The sequence below is a fragment of the Carettochelys insculpta genome, chromosome 2 (genome assembly GCF_033958435.1).
Source record: "Carettochelys insculpta isolate YL-2023 chromosome 2, ASM3395843v1, whole genome shotgun sequence".
NCBI classification, from domain to species: domain Eukaryota; kingdom Metazoa; phylum Chordata; order Testudines; family Carettochelyidae; genus Carettochelys; species Carettochelys insculpta.
The window spans coordinates 219887185-219903186 of record NC_134138.1 but is presented as its reverse complement, the minus strand read 5'-3'; the positions used below and the strand labels follow the sequence as shown (position 1 = coordinate 219903186).

General features: G+C 52.5%; 1 protein-coding gene across 3 annotated transcripts in view; it reads left to right on the top strand.

The window, feature by feature from the left end:
- SP4 (Sp4 transcription factor) overlaps positions 1-16002 on the top strand; it is a 70914-nt gene that overhangs the window by 29900 nt on the left and 25012 nt on the right. Inside the window, exon 4 of one of the 3 annotated variants that reach the window (XM_074984648.1) lies at positions 6401-7001. The exons of the other annotated variants lie outside the window; for them this stretch is intronic. Within the exon in view, the coding sequence (XP_074840749.1) occupies positions 6401-6843 (443 nt within the window). The 3' untranslated portion in view covers positions 6844-7001. Of the gene's footprint in view, positions 1-6400; positions 7002-16002 lie in introns of those variants that run through there. 3 annotated transcript variants of the gene reach the window in all.

Here is a 16002-nt window from a genome sequence, read left to right as displayed (position 1 = left end):
CGCAGGCAGGGCGGCGGCTAAACAAGCGCCGGTACCACCGACCCCCGGAAAACCGGCGGTGCAGAGCGCGCAGGCACGCAGCCTGCCGGCACCGAAGGACACCGCACATGCGGCACCGACTTCGAGTGTGCCGAGCTCGGTGCGGACGGGGCCGGGATCCCCTGTATGTCAGGGGCGGAGTTACCTCCTCAAGGGAGGGGGAAGACTGCACACAAGAGGAGGCACTGCAGCCCCTCTCCGCACAGGGCTGTGTAGTTGCTTTCTCACAGCCCTCCGCTATGTTGCAGACTCCAACTAGAAGGCAGGGGTCCCCCCACCCCTTGGCCTACCCGGAGCCCCCTTCTCCATTTCTGCAACCAGCCTCACCCTGGCTGGGACCACCTCCACCCTTCCTGGGATTTGAACCGCTGGACTATTAGGCAAAGTCGCTCTCTCCAGGGTCTCGACGGTCTCCCTCCCCCAGACGCAAAGGGTATGCACCAAGGGAGTGGTCTAGGTCACCTTCCCAAGACCAGTGCTTATACTGCCATGGTCGCCCCTACCACGCAGGGCATAGACACCATCGGCAATCTACTAGGGAAAGATCCCTACGAACGATCTCGTACCCCCGAGGGCAGTTGTGACCGGGGACAGAGACTTAAGCACCTCAGGGGGGGACTGGTTATGGAACCCCGAGATTTTTCCTCGCACACCTCTAGTGAGAGGGTGTACCATCATCAGCAGGAACCGGAAGGGTCCAGAGAGACGTACCCCAGCGGTTCCTCGCTTTCCTCCCCGGATGAGGCTACGGCCCCGGGGGGCGTCCATCCTCCGGACGATCTCAAACAGTTCCAAGAGCTGTTTTACGAGGGTGGCCTTCACGCAAGGCTTCCAGACAGCAAAGGTGCAAGAGCAACACCATAAGCTCCTCAAAAATCTGAGACCTCCGGCCTCCTCCAAAATAGCAATACCGCTGATGACGCAATCTTGGAGTCTGCCACTATGATATGGCAGACTCCTGCAACTATTCCGCCTGTCCAGAAAAGAGCGGGAAAAAAAAAAAAAAAAAATACTTCGTGCCCACGAAGGGCATGGAGTTCCTGTTCAGCCACCCACAACCAAATTCTTTGGTGGTGGAGTCGTCGCAACGTGGGGGAATAAACAAACATGCCAAAAAGCTAGAGCTGTTGGGCAGAAAGGTCTACTCCTCCTCCCCGCTACTGTTGCCAATGGCAAATTACGCAGCGCATCTAGCGAACCATAATTTCAACAACCACATTAGGTTGACCTCCCTCATGGACTCGCTTCCAGAGGGCACGAAACCAGTGCTCAAGGCCATCATCCGACCATTTTATAACCAGTGGCAAAGGATCACCACAGACACATGGGTGCTGGAGATCATAGCCACGGGGTACGCCATCCCCTCCCAGTTGCTCCCACCGCCATGACCTCCACCCGGGGCCCCACCTCCAGGAGACCTCCCATGTAGCGAGGCTCAAGCAGGAGGTAGACCATCTCATGCTCGTAGGGGCAGTGGAAAGAGTGCCGGAGCAACTGCAAGGGAGAGGGTTCTACTCGAGGTACTTCCTCACGGGGAGGTCCATCTTAGATTTTCGAGGCCTCACCGGTACCTGCGCAAGCAACGTTTTCGGATGATCACAAACGCCTCCATCCTTACGGCACTAGACGATGGAGATTGGTTCGCAGCCCTCGACTTACAAGGTCCTACCGTTTGGGCTCTCCTCAGCCCCCAGAGTCTTCACCAAGACCTTGGCAGTGGTGTCAGCCTACCTGCACAGACAGGGGGTATTTATATTCCAGTATCTGAATGACTGCCTACTCAAAGGGGCCTCAAAGGAGGAGGTACTACGCATAATATGCGTCACAGCAGGCACGTTCTCTTCGCTCGGCCTGCTTATCAGTCTGACAAAATCAAAGACAGACCCCACACAGGACATAGAGTTCGTAGGGGCACGCATAAATTCTATTACAGCGAGGGCGTATCTACCAGAGACTCGCTTTCGGGCCATCGGCTCCCTCGCGCAAGGCTTCACCTTCAGCCCTATGGTGCCGGTTCTGACGTGCTTACAGCCGCTGGGCCACATGGCAGCAGCAACGTTTCGTAGAACAGAACGCCAGGTTACACATGCGCAGCATTGGCTGGCGAGTGTATACAAACCGGCAGCACACACTGTTCACAGGATGGCGTCGCCCACAACGGAGGTGCGCAAATCCCTGCAATGGTGGGTAAACCCCGAGAACCTGCTAACAAGGGTACCCTTCCACCAACCACACGTATTGGTTTTTCTTACTACAGATGCCCCCCTCATAGGGTGGGGAGCACACATGGGCGAAGAGGTGACACAAGGGCTGTGGTCCTCTATGGAGCAGTCACTGCACACAAATATACTGGAGCTCAAAGCAGTGTTCAACGCCTGCAGACACTTTCGAGACCAACTGAAAGGCAAGGTAGTCGGGATCAGTACAGACGATACCTCCACCATGTTTTATATAAATCGGCAAGGAGGAGCTCGGTCCCGTGCCTTATGTGTAGAAGCAGTCCGGTTGTGGAACTGCTGCATCGCCAACAATGTAACCTTGAAAGCCTCGTACTTACCAGGCACTTGCAATGTGAAGGCAGACCAGCTGAGCAGGCGTTTCGCACTCACGCACGAGTGGCAGATCCGTCCCGATCTGCTGCAACCGATTTTTCCACGCATGGGGTTTTTCCCCAGATAGACCCTGTTTGCTACTCAGCACAACAAGAAGTGCCCACGATTCTGCTCCAGGGCAGGACTGGGATGGGGGTCCCTGAGGGATGCCTTCGCGATCTCATGGAGGGGCCCCCTGCTTTACGCTTTCCCTCCCACAGTGCTCATCCACAAAGTGTTGCAGAAAGCCAGGAGGGAAGGAACCTGAATGATCCCGATAGTCCCAACGTGGGATCGACAGCAATGGTTCCCCCTATTCCTGCGCATGTCGGACCGGCCACCGATGTCCCCTCCGGTGGCGCGGGATCTGCTCACGCAAGCCCAGGGGTCCATAGTGCATCCGCACCCCCAAAGCCTGCGACTACAAACGTGGTTAATCCATGGCTCAGCTCCCTAGAGAGCACATGTACGGAGGAAGTGCAGCAAGTCCTAGAAAGTAGCAGGAGGACTTCCACCAGGAAGACCTTCAAGCAGAAATGGACTCGCTTTACGGCATGGTGTTCTACCAAACAGCTAGCCCCCTTTCGGTGCCTATGGCTGTGATATTAGAGTATTTACTGGACCTCAAGAGAGGAGGACTCTCGCTATCCTCGTTTCAGGTCCACCTGGCCGCCATTTTGGTGTTCAGACACGAAGAGGAAGGGCACACGGTGTTCGCCCATCCCATGGTTACCAGGTTCTTCAAAGGGCTGGTAAGCCTATACCCCCCCTCAGAAACCGCTTCCACCTCTGTGGAACTCGGACCTGGTGCTTAATGCGAAAAGGGGACCACCGTTTGAGCCTTTGGCCACGGTTTCCCTCCGCCTCCTTATGATGAAGACGACCTTTCTTCTCGCAATCACGTCAGCTCGCAGGGTGAGCGAGCTTGAGGCAGTTATGGCAACGCCGCCCTGCGCTGTTTTTCCAAGGAGGCGGTAACCATACGGCTGCATCCAGCCTTTGTTCCTAAAGTTTCTTTCTGAGTTTCATACCAACGAACCTATTGTTTACCCTTGTTTATCCAAAGCCTCATAACTCTAACAAAGAGGTGCGCCTACACCTCCTGGACGTGAGCAGGCGCTAGCTTTCTATATGGACAGGACCAAGTCCTTCCGGAGAACGGATAGGCTCCTAGTCTCTATCGCTCCCAAATCAAAAGGAGAATGTCTCTCTTCGCAGAGAATCTCTAAGCACATCGTATCTTGCATAAAAATGTGCTACAAACTCAAAAAGACTCCTTTACTGGCCACGCCCAGGGCTCATTCCACTAGGGCGGTGGCAGCATCAACAGCCCTTTTTCAAGGGCGTTGCGCTAAAAGACATTTGCAGAGTGGCGACCTGGTCATCCTGTGACACCTTCGCCAAACATTACGCCCTTCACAGGGTATTCCAAGAGGATACCCGTCTCTTGGCAGCGGTCCTCTCGGGGACAAGCTGCACATAATCCGATTACCCACCTCCTATCTTGGGTTACTGCTGGGTAGTCACCTAATGTGGAGCACCCACGGGGACACTCAAAGAAGAAAGAAAGGTTACTCACCGTAGTAACGGTGGTTCTTCGAGATGTGTCCCCGTGGGTGCTCCACTACCCGCCCATCGTCCCCGCTTCGGATCTCTGTTTAGTGTTTTGCAGGAGCATCCGAGGCGGTTGGTCAAGGAACTGGCGGGGACCGGATCGCGCACATGGCCGGGAGCGCGCGGGGGAGCGGCGCGCACCGGCGCATGCGCGGTCCGGCAGAAACTGCTTGGAAGATCCGATCTGCGGCGCCGGGCGAGCCCGACACCTAATGTGGAGCACCCATGGGGACACATCTCGAAGAACCACCGTTACTACGGTGAGTAACCTTTCTTTCTATTGTACTGTTTCAGGGGAGAACATGCCATTTAATTTCAGTCTTTTGATTGGCTTAGTTCTCACACTGAACAGTCAGTGGTTATCATAGGTGAGTACAGTGGATGAGCATGGCAGACTTTAAAGCAATCTTGGTTAAAACAAAAAAGCTGATTCCAAAGTAAGAAATATTTCTGCCAAATCCATTTCTAAAGTATTAAAATAGAATGTAGTTGTCTCTATTACATGAAATAGTCCAGTTGATGATGATGATGATGATAAAGAAAAATGTCTACAATTTCAGTAAAATTTAAGCTCCTTCAATATGTGATGAACTTACTGAGTGGCAACCTGCCCCATAGAGGAAAAATAACTGAAACAGTTGTAAAGTACAAAAACAATAAGATAAGAAGAAAATAGCTGTTTGGAACTATTTACAACTGCCGATGTATCACTAGAGACGCGTCTACACTAGCCGGCTATTTCGAAGTAGCCGTGTCAACTTCAAAATAGCACCTGCTGCGTCTACATGCGCCAAGCGCTATTTCGAAGTTAAAATTGACGTAAGGCAGTGAGACGTCGAAGTCGCTGTCCTCATGAGGAGATGGGAGTAGCGCCCTACTTCGACGTTGAACGTCGAAGTAGGGCACGTGAAGACGATCTGCAACATCGAAATAGTGGGGTCCTCCATGGCAGCCATCAGCTGAGGGGTTGAGAGATGCTCTCTCCAGCCCCTGAGCTCTATGGTTGCCATGTGCAGCAACCCCTTAAAGCTCCCCGCCCCCTTATTTCCTGTGTAGGAAGCTGAGAGCTCGTGCAGGCAGCAGCACTGCCACGTGTCCAGCCTGCATATCCCTCGGCAGCCCCAAGCCAGCACCCTGTACCCCATGGCATCCAGCCAACCCCCCCAAGCACCCCCAGGGCACCGCCCCCCAAGGGGACCCAGGGCTCCCAGCCTGCCAGCCAGCGGGGGAAGAGGCAGCGGGGCCCCTCCTGGACGGAGGCCGAGTTCCGGGACCTGCTGGGGTGAGGAGGTGCTGCTCCAGGTAATGGGGAGCAAGAGGCGGAACGCAGATGCGTTCGCTCAGCTGGCCGAGGGCCTGACTGTCCGGGGTCACCCTGCCCGCACTCCTGACCATGTCAGGAATAAGGTAAAAGAGCTGTGGCAGGGTTACTCCTGGGACCGGGACATGGCCAGCCGATCTGGGGCCGCCACTGCCACTTGCCCCTTTTACAGGGAGCTCAGGGCCATCCTGGGCCCCTAGTATACCTCCTCCCCCCTGGCAACCCTTGACACATCGGGCGACGAGCCCCAGCAGGCCCCAGAGACAAAGTCTGCCCCGGAGGCCACCCCTGCACCCAGGGGCCCGCCCAGGAGCCCACCCCGGGACACCCCTGTACCCCAGGGGCCCCTGCAGGAGCCCACCCTGGGACACCGGAGGAGGAGGAGGGGGCCTCCAATGACAGGGGGCTCCAGATTGCCCTCCCCTCCTGCAGCTCCAGCAGGGTGTCTGCCCCATGGCTGTCCCCCGACCTTGGGAGCGGAGCGTCAGGTATGTACCCCACTGGTGCACACCCCTGGGGTTAAGGGGTGGGGACAAGAGACATGACCAGGGCCCCCCACACACCCAGATGACCATGGCCTCGAAGACAGCAGTGGCATGTCCCTCAGAAGAGTGCATCAGCCCCTGCCCCCCACCAGGACAGCGCCATGCCCCATCCCTGGGGATGCGGGGAAGCGAAACCTAGGGCCCCCGGGCTGGTGGGGGGGTTTGGACACCCATCATCAGCATCTCTGGGGGATGGGGAACCAGCAGCAGAGGGGTGGGAGGACAAGGGCCACGGGTCAGAGCCCAGGCTAACGGCTGTCTCCACTCTTCTTCCCCGTTCTGTTCTGCAGCTGCACCATCGGAGGGCCCAGAGAGTACCGGTGCTCCGTCTGTGGTCCCAGAGAGCCCACCGGGGTCATCCCACCAGCCCCGCCCCTCGGCGGAGCACGGACCAGCCCCAGGGCAAGCCATCTGCGGGCGTCCACGGACCCCCAGCTGCTCGCCCCCCTCCGGCGTCAGCTGGAGGCGTCCGAGCGGTGCCTGCAGGTGGAGGACCAGCGCCTCGACCTCCAGGAGCAAGCGCTGGCCTGGCGCCAGGAGGCTTGGGGGGCTTTCATGCGCACATTTGATGCCATTGTGCGGCACTTGGGCCCTCCCCCCCCCACCCCCCGCTGCTCTGCCTGCCGTCCCTCCACCGTTGGCCATCCTGGGGCCTGCCACCAAGGGGGACCATGGGCCTCCAGACTCCGCCCAGCCCTATCTGCCGGTTCTCCTGACCCCCCCGCAGCCTTGACTGTGCGTCCGGCCGAGACGGGTCGCGCCCCCCAACACCAGGTGCAGGACCATAGGGGTGTGTGGCTGAGGACGTTGCCCCCAAGGCCCCCTCGGGCCCCCTTCTTTGGATTTATTCCCCCCATCTTTGTAAATAGTTTTTCTTCTACCCCTGTTTTGTATCTGCCCCCCCATGTACATAGTTCCCTCCTTCTTCTTCTGTTTTAATAGTAATAATACAAGGTTGCAGGGTTTTGTTTTAAAAAAAAAAAAAAAAAAAAAAAATCCATTTTATTGCACAGAAATGCGGGGGTTGTGCTCTCGGGTTCTCTGTGGTGTGGGTGTGGGGGCAGGGAGTGTTGTGGAGGATGGGGCGGGGGGGTGCAGTGGGTGGCTCACCCCCAGCTGGCCCTGCCAGCGTTCACCCCGCAGCCTGGTCAAAATGGGCCCTCAAGGTCGACCTGGCGACTGGGGGCAGCGGGTGGCTGGACATCAGCCCTGCCAGCCTCCACAGCCCTGCCCTGGAAGAAGGCCTTTCCCTTGCTCTCCACCAGGCTGTGGAGTGCGCTGCACCCGCCCACAACCTGGGGGATGTTGGTGAGGCCTGCATCCAGGCGGGTGAGGAGACACCTCCAGCGCCCTTTGAGGTGGCTGAAAGTGCGCTTGACCACCTGGCGCGCATGGTTCAAGCGTGTGTTGAACCGCTCCTGGCTGGCTGTGACATGGCCCTTGTAAGGGTGCATGAGCCAGGGCCGGAGGGGGTACACCACATCTGCGATGAGGCAGAGGGGCATGGTGGTGTCCCCCACAGGGATCTCCTGCTGGGGCACGTAGGTCCCCGCCTCCAGCCGGTGGCACAGGCCCAAATTTCTGAACACCTGGGTGTCGTGGGTGCTGCCAGGCCAGCCAGTATAAATGTGCAAGAGGCAGTCCCGACTGTCCACCAAGGCCTGGAGGACCACGGAATGGTATCCCTTCCTATTGAGGAAGTGTCCTCCGCTGTGCTCCAGGGCACGGATGTTGATATGGGTCCCATCCAGAGCCACAAAGCAATTTGGGAAGCCCAGGCTGCCAAACCCCGTGATGGCAGCATCCGGGTCCCTAAGCCGCACGAGCCTGTGGAGGAGCAGGGCATTGATTGTGCAGGCGACCTGCAGGGGAAGGACATGAGAGAGCACCGGTGAGGGGTGTGTCTGGCCTTCCCTCCCCGGGCTCCCCCCGGGTCCTCTTACCTCCATGAGGACAGCCCTGATGGTGGCCTTGCCCACGCCGAACTGCTGACCTACGGATTGGTAGCTGTCTGGAGTGGCTGGCTTCCAGACAGCGATGCCGACCCGTTTCTCAACAGTGAGGGCACGTCGCATGGGGGTGTCCTGGTGCCGTAAGGCAGGGGTGAGCTACTGGCAGAGCTCCAGGAATGTCTGTTGGCTCGTTCGGAAGTTCTGGAGCCAGCGGTCATTGTCCCACTCACCGAGCACCAGCCGCTCCCACCAGTCCGTGCTCATGGGGTATCTCCACAGCTGGTGGTGTGTGCGGTGAGGGGCGGGGCTGGAAGGGCAGCAAGGTCTGGGGCTGCTTCCTCATCCCCCGAGGACAGCTCATCTTCCTCAAATAAAAGATGGTCAGCTGCCTCCTGCATGGCACTGAGCAGGGCAACCACTGCTCCTCCAGGGCTGGGTGTGTGGACCTCTGGCTGCTGTTGCTGGGGGTCCATGGTGCTTACACGGGGTATGTGTGCTTGTGGCTCTGTGGACCGCGTGCTGTGCAGGCTGTGTGTGTCTGGGAGGGGCCCTTTAAGGGAGCGGCTTGCTGTTGCCCCAGAAGTGCTAGTCCGCCCTGTGACCCTGTCTGCAGCTGTTCTTGGCACCCTTATTTCGATTTGGGCCGCTTTGGTGTGTAGACGCTCCCCTGCAGCGCCTACTTCAATGTAATGCTGTCCAACATCAAACTTGAACGTCGACAGCACCAGCCCTGGAGGATGTGTAGACGCTATTCATCGAAATAGGTTATTTCGATTTCGCTACATCGAAATAAGCTATTTCGATGTAGCATCCCAGTGTAGATGTAGCTTAAATGTGCTAGATAACACAGTTTTCCATTTCTACTTAGGGGCAAACCTAGACTCTTTTGGTGCCATACAGATGCCTCAATGGCTTAGAGAATATTTGTCTAGCTGTTGATGAAGAACTTGACAGTTTCATGCATTTGTTTAATCTTTGGTAAAACAATTTGTGCCCAAAATGACGCTGTCGTTAATACACTTGTCATACCTTCACTCAGCAATAATGTTAATGGTTAACAACCAGATGACCTGTTGAAGCTGTTATATTGGAATGTGTCTCTATGTATTTTGATGCAATATTACAAACTCAAGTTCTTTGCATAAGGTCGTCTTTGACGGACAATTCTTTGTATGTGAGCCAGAGTTGAGAGAACTTTGAAACACACAGGCTATGTCTACACTAGATGCATCTGTCTACAGAAGGTACTGTTGGAAGAGATGTTCCAACAAAACTCCTGTCAACAGATTGCGTTTACACAGAAAAGTGGATCCATCTTTTGGTCCACTCTGTCAAGAAAAGGGCCTGCCGGAGCATCTACACAGCTTTTCAACAAAACACACTTTGTGTGTAGACACTTACCAGTTTTGTCTATAAAACTCTCTAGGGTAGACATAGCCACGTTGTTTGTGAGTTCGTGCTTGTGCAGCATGAACATCACTCCTAAACTTGCTGTTGGACAACTAACAGAAGAATTGAAAATACTTTAAATCTTGGTTTCAGATAGAAGGAGAGAAAAGATGATGAGGGGAAAAAAACTACAAAACATCTGCAAGGAGAGATTCAGTAAAACAGATCCTTGAGCATTGCTCCTCTTGCTGGCTATCACAAGCACTATTTGTAGACGTTGTACAATGCAGAATATTTGGATAACTGGTTCCCCCCCTCCAAAAAAAAATACTGTGGGTAATAGGTTAACTCTTTCTCTGCCACAAAACAAATTTTATAGTTAGAAGGCAATGCAGCTCACATCTTTATTAGTATGAATGCTGAAGTAGCAGGTAGAGCAAATAAAGTCCATTTGTGTAATTACTGGATTTTGCTGTTCAAAGGCTGTGTCTACACTAGCTCCCTACTTCAAAGGGAGCATAGTAAGTAGAGTAGTGGGAGATTATTAATGAAGTGCTGTGGCGCATATGCAGCACTTTATTAAGCTAATTCTCCCCTGTGGCAGCTTGAGAGTACTGGTGCATTAGCCATGGCTACATGCGAGCCAGCACTTTGAAGCTGCCGTGGGGGAGAATTAGCTTAATGAAGTGCTGTATATGCACCGCAGCACTTCATTAATAATCTCCCACCACCCTACTTACCATGTTTCCCTTGAAGTAGGCAGCTAGTGTAGACACAGCCAAACTCCTAGGGGGACCTTCTCAGAACAGCCTATATAGTGATAGGTGTTTGTGTAATCACAGTTTTTATTACTTCCATTTAAAAAGTGCTTCTACTACATCTTCATGATTATCTTACGCTTTGCATTGTATTTTAAAAAATGTTAACTAGGTTTTTTTTTCCTTAAGAGAAACTAACAAACTTGAGTGGATTGTTTCTCTGAACTGTTGGAGTATTATGCAAATTGAAAAATAGTTTGTATAGCAAAGTGCTTTCAGGAATCAACATATTATGTTTTTCACCTGCTCCCATGCCTTATGGGGAAAATCAGGATAGCCATTTAAAAGAGCAGGAGGGGTTATCTTGTTTCACTTACTAACTAACCTCTGGGCTATATCTATATTAGCCAATTAATTTCAAAATATCTAGCCCTCTTCTAAAAGAGCTCATGGAGTGTCTACACCTTTAACATGCTCTTTCGAAAGAAAATCGGGAAAGTGGTGCAGGTTTCTGAAGTGTTCCTCGCACCTCGTATTTGGAAGAGTGCTTCCAGTTAAGGTCTGAACCTCCACCCTGTCTCATTTGAAGTCTCTCCCTCCATGCTACTAATTAATTCTCCCCCCCACCCTAATTTAGGTACCCCCCCCTTAAATCTCAGTTCAGGTCCCCTCCATTTTTCACTGCCTCCCTGTGTAGGCCACAGTTGCACATTATTTGACCCCATTCCCCACTAGTTACTTTTTCATAGTTGTAAATAAGATGGGTTTTTATTAATGCTTAAATCTTTATTTTTGAACCATCCCTGTGCCCCATGCTGCTGTTGGGGTGTGGATGTGTGTGTGGACTGGGGTCATGATAGAGGTATGGTGTGTGTGTGTGGATCAGATGGGGGAACTGTGGATGGTGGTCACTGTTGCTCAATGCAAAGGTCTCCCAAAGGGCCCCCTGAATGCAGATCCCCCCCCCATTGGGCCTGTAGGCTTGGGGTGGGGGGAACTGGCTGTTTGAGGTGGGGGCTGTACTCTGCCACCCCCCAGGCAGGGAAATACCTCACCCCTTGTCCTCCACAATGTTGTGCAGGCTGCAGCAGGCACTCACCACCTGGGGCATATTCTCTGTCCCAATCTCTAGGCATGTGACGAGGCACCGCTACTGGCCCTTCAGATTCCCAAAGGCATGCTCCACCACATTTCAGGCCTGGTTGAGGAAAGTGTTAAATGTCTCCTGGTGGGGTTGGGGTGGCCAATGCAGGGCTGCATTAGCCAGGGCAGCAGGGGTAGGTGGCATCTCTCACAATGCAGAGGGGTATGATCACATACCCAACCTGGATCTCCTGCCGGGAGACATGTCTTAGCCACCATGTAGCAGCAGAGCCTGGAATTATGGAACACATGGGTGTGCTGTGTCCATCCCACCCAGCCCACATAAATGTCCTTGAAATGGCCCTTGCTGTCCACCAGTGCCTGGAGCACTACTGCGTGGTAGCCTTTCCTATTGCTGTATATTCTGGTGTTGTGGGTCTGGGGTACAGATGGGGATGTGCACCTTGTCTAAGGCATTGAAGTAGTTTGGGAAGCTGAGTGCTGCAAATCCCACAATGGCTGTGTCCACATCCCCCATGTGGATGACCCTGTACAACAGCATCATATTGATGGTGCACACAACCTGCATGGGAGGGAGGGCGGGCGAGCATGTGGTCTGAGGGTGTGATGGGGTGTGTCCAGGACATGTCCCCTGCCCTTTCCCCCAACCCTGCCTGGCTCTCTGGCCCTGCCTTGCCCCCTGCCCCCTTCTCCTGGCCCCCTGCTCCCACCATCCATGCCTCTAGCTGCCAAGGGTCCCCCTTGCCCAGGATTTGCCTCACCCCTCCCAGTGCTGAGTACATGACCCTAGCATGCCTTACCTCACTTATGACAGCCCCGACAGTGGCCTCGCCCCCATCAAACTGGTGCCCCATGGACTGATAGCTGTCAGGGGTGGCCAGCTTCCATATGGAGATCGCCACCTTTTTTTCAAGGAGTAGGGCAGGCCTCATGCAAGTGTCCTTGTTCCCTGACAGTGAGGGCAGAAAAGATCCTGTCCAAAATACAAGTATGACCCCTTGCTGTGTCTAGTCACCATGCATTAACATGACACAAACTAAAAGTGAACAAACAATGAAGAAGTTAACTAAAACAAGAACAATAAACCAATTAAGATTCCGATTGTCAACTAATATAAAACTGAACTCTGGTGAGTATTGTCCGTCTCCTCTGCCTCACTCCATACCGCAGTCCTGAAGTCTGGTGGAAAATCAGACAGGTCTGGTGACAGGAGGAAAAAGGAACAGGGGTGGCAGTCAGGAACATCATGACTCAGAACTGGTGGAAATTGTCTGCTGCTCTCATCTTTTTTCCCTTCTTCTCTTCTTGACATGTAGTCCTGCAAGAAATGGTAAGTATGCGTGCATGTATGACTGACTCATTTCCTCACTGCCCCTTGTCGCATGCAAGAGCCGGTCCCACTCACCGTGCTCCACCTCCCAAGTCCCGTTACCTCACGAGCCCCTCGAGAGGATCAGATCCTGGTGCTAATAATGGCCTGGTGATCTGTGCTGCTGTCATGTACAGTTCCCCTTTATACAAAATCTTTTTGGTAAAAGACTAAAGCATATGGCCAGTTGGACCAAATAAAATGTGCGTGTGTAGTTAAAAAACAAATAATGTCTAATTTAGGAGTATACACAGGTGCCTGCTCCTGTACAGGTGAAATATGTAGAGAGAGCGTCAAGTGAAACTTACGACTCAACACACTTGCACTATACCTGAGAGCAAGTGAGAACAAAACAGGCAGACTAGTCAAAACAAAATAGAGTTTATTTGCTCAGTTGCCCATATCCTTTAACCCTAGGCTTATTTTCTTCCTTACTATTACTATTATCAGTTAGTGTATCACGTTCCCAGACATGGTTACATATAATTCACAGTTAGTTACTTACGTAGCGTACATGAAGCTTGCTGAACATGGCTTGAAGTATTGGCACTCAAGATTTGTTTCTATATGAGAGAGTAGCGCATCTTTTGCTTCCCTTTTTGTTACATTTGACTAACTTTTGAAGTTGCTACTTCCAAAAGGTCTAGTCAGATAAATTCAAGGCCGTGCTACCTTTGAACCTTATTATTTTAATAACAACAATAATTAGCTCGGGTGGGGTGCTACTCCCACCTGAAGCTGCCAATATATATTCTTTTCTGTAGCACCCTATCTGTTTTAACTAACTGCTTTAACAATACTATATTTTTATCTGAGTAGTGTGAGATAAACAATACTAAGCAAATAATTCCTTCTTTGTAACTATCCTAACTTATACCTAAGCTTCTAACTAAATAACTATCTATTTAATCTATCTATCCTTAATCCTATGCTTAATCCTACCCTACACTAATACTAATATTATTTACAAAACTTTGCTTATGTCTAACCATAAGGTTTTTACAGTTTGCTTATTAGTACTGTTGTTAAGGAAATTAAGTCTTTGCCTCTTGTCAAGTGTTCAGAGTCAGTAACCGGACACAAATTAAAGGATATACAGGGGACTTGGCCGCAATTCTTTTGCTGTGGGGACCAGCTCCTGTGCTGTTAACAGCTGCGGGGGGGGGGGGCTCTACCGCCCTGCATGCTGGCTAGGGCGCAGTACCCCCTGAAGAGGGGCCAGTTCGACCACTAGCCAATGGGGGCAGGAGCCACCCACTGAAAGTCGCTTCCAGGTCCTGAGGTCCTTTGCCGTGATCTTTCAGTGGCAAGTGGAGACAAAGCTCGACACTGCCAAGTGTCAGCTCTTTGAATGAGGCGGGCGGAGACAGAGCTCGATGTCACACACCTTAGTGATTTTCAGCTAGGGGCAATGGAGGCTTGCTCGACACCGCCGAGTGCAAGTTCAGCTCTCTTTTTTCTTCTGTGACTTCAGCGCCTCTTTCTGTCTCCTCTGTCTGCCCTCTCTGCGCCTGGATCCAAAAAAAAGAGAGGGTGGCCCTGACCTTCCTACGGGCCACCTTTTATAGAGCCCCCTCATTAATATTTATGAGGCTCAGAGTTCTGAGCGGACCAGACTGAGGAGTTCAGTCCTGTGGTCCGCTGGACTTCTGACTGTTCCAGTTGTATTTGTAGATATAGAAGTTCATCCATGATTCTACAGGTAAGCTTGTACTGTATTAACATTAATATACTGGTAAAACTAGATTGTAACTGCCCGTTAGGGGGCTCCAACGGTCATTCCCTCAATGTAAGTGAACGGACATGTTGTGGTTTGAAAAGTAAACCCATTTCTAATAACATTTTTGAGGTAAAAACTTCACGATTTGCCTGCAATAAGCATGGCCACACATAGGAGGAGACCTTGCAATACACCCCGAGGACGGGGATGTCAAAAACCCCCACTAAGAGATTTTTAACACCCTTTAACTAAAATTAATAAAAGGTTACACTGGCCTGCAAGACCTCACATGGTATGAGTGCTGCCCTAGCCACCAGGTTAAAACTGGTCTGTGAAGCCTGACAGTGTACCCATGTGTCCTAGCCACCAGTAATCTCTGAATCCCCTGTCTGAAAGGCTCCTTTCCTTTTACCACCAATGCTGATAGGAGACGCTAGAGAGAGGGAGAGAGCGCGCCCTGAGGTGATTGCTCCACTCCCTTTTATAGGCTCTTGTCTCCGGGAAGATTCTGGTCAAGAGACCCAATTCTTTCCTGCCTGTAGTTTCCTGCCATTTTCCGAGGGGAGGCGATGAGTCAGCCTTGGCAGCCATCTTTCAAAATGGGAACTGACACAGGCTCCATATTCAAGTATCAGAGGGGTAGCCATGTTAGTCTGGATCTGTAACAGCAATGAAGGGGCCTGTGGCACCTTATAGACTAACGGAAAAGTTTTGAGCATGAGCTTTCGTGAGCAAAGAATCGCTTCATCGGATCAGCGTGACCAGCATCTGATGAAGGGAGTCTTTGCTCATGAAAACTCATGCTCAAAACTTTTCCATTAGTCTGTAAGGTGCCACAGGACCCTTTGTTGCTGTTACAGGCTCCATATTGAAAGTGAAAACCAAGATGGAGTCTTCCTTAAGCCAGAATACATATTGGAAACAAAATGAAATCCATTTAATACCATATTTCAAATTCACCCCACCATCCTGGTGTCTCAGGGTGGGGGTGAGCCAGTGACAGAGGTCCGGAAACATCTGCTTGCTCATTTGGAAATTCTGTAGCTATCGAGCATTGTCCCAGTCCCCCAGTACCAGCTGTTCCCACCAGTCACAGCTGCTGAGGTGGCTTTAGAGGTGCTGTAGGTTTCCTGTGGGTGCTGACATGATCCCAGATGGAGGAGCTCCAGGATTCTGTTGGGGGTGGGGGGGAGCAGCCCACATGAGGAGTTGGAGGGCAGCAGTGGGCAAGGTGGCTGACCAGGTAATGGTGGATGGCCAGCTCAATGAGAAGGAGCCTCACACAGTTAGTTCGAGGTCCGCACACCCCTCCCACTCAGACTTCTACCCTGACCCCTCCCTGGCACAACCGACACCACAAATCTGTCTTCACCCTTCCTCACACTCAGACCCCACGTTGCTAGCCTGCTCCTGTACACCCTCCTGGTCAGGTCTCCACCCCCAGCTGATTCCTCCCAGATATCCACCCAGAACCTGCTCCTGCGCTCTCTTTCTCTTTCACCCAGATCCCACACTCCAAGCCCACTTCCTGTTAGTCCCCTCCCATGTTAAACCCTTTATTCCACTTACACACCAGCCCCAGAGCCTAGAGGGGCCCACA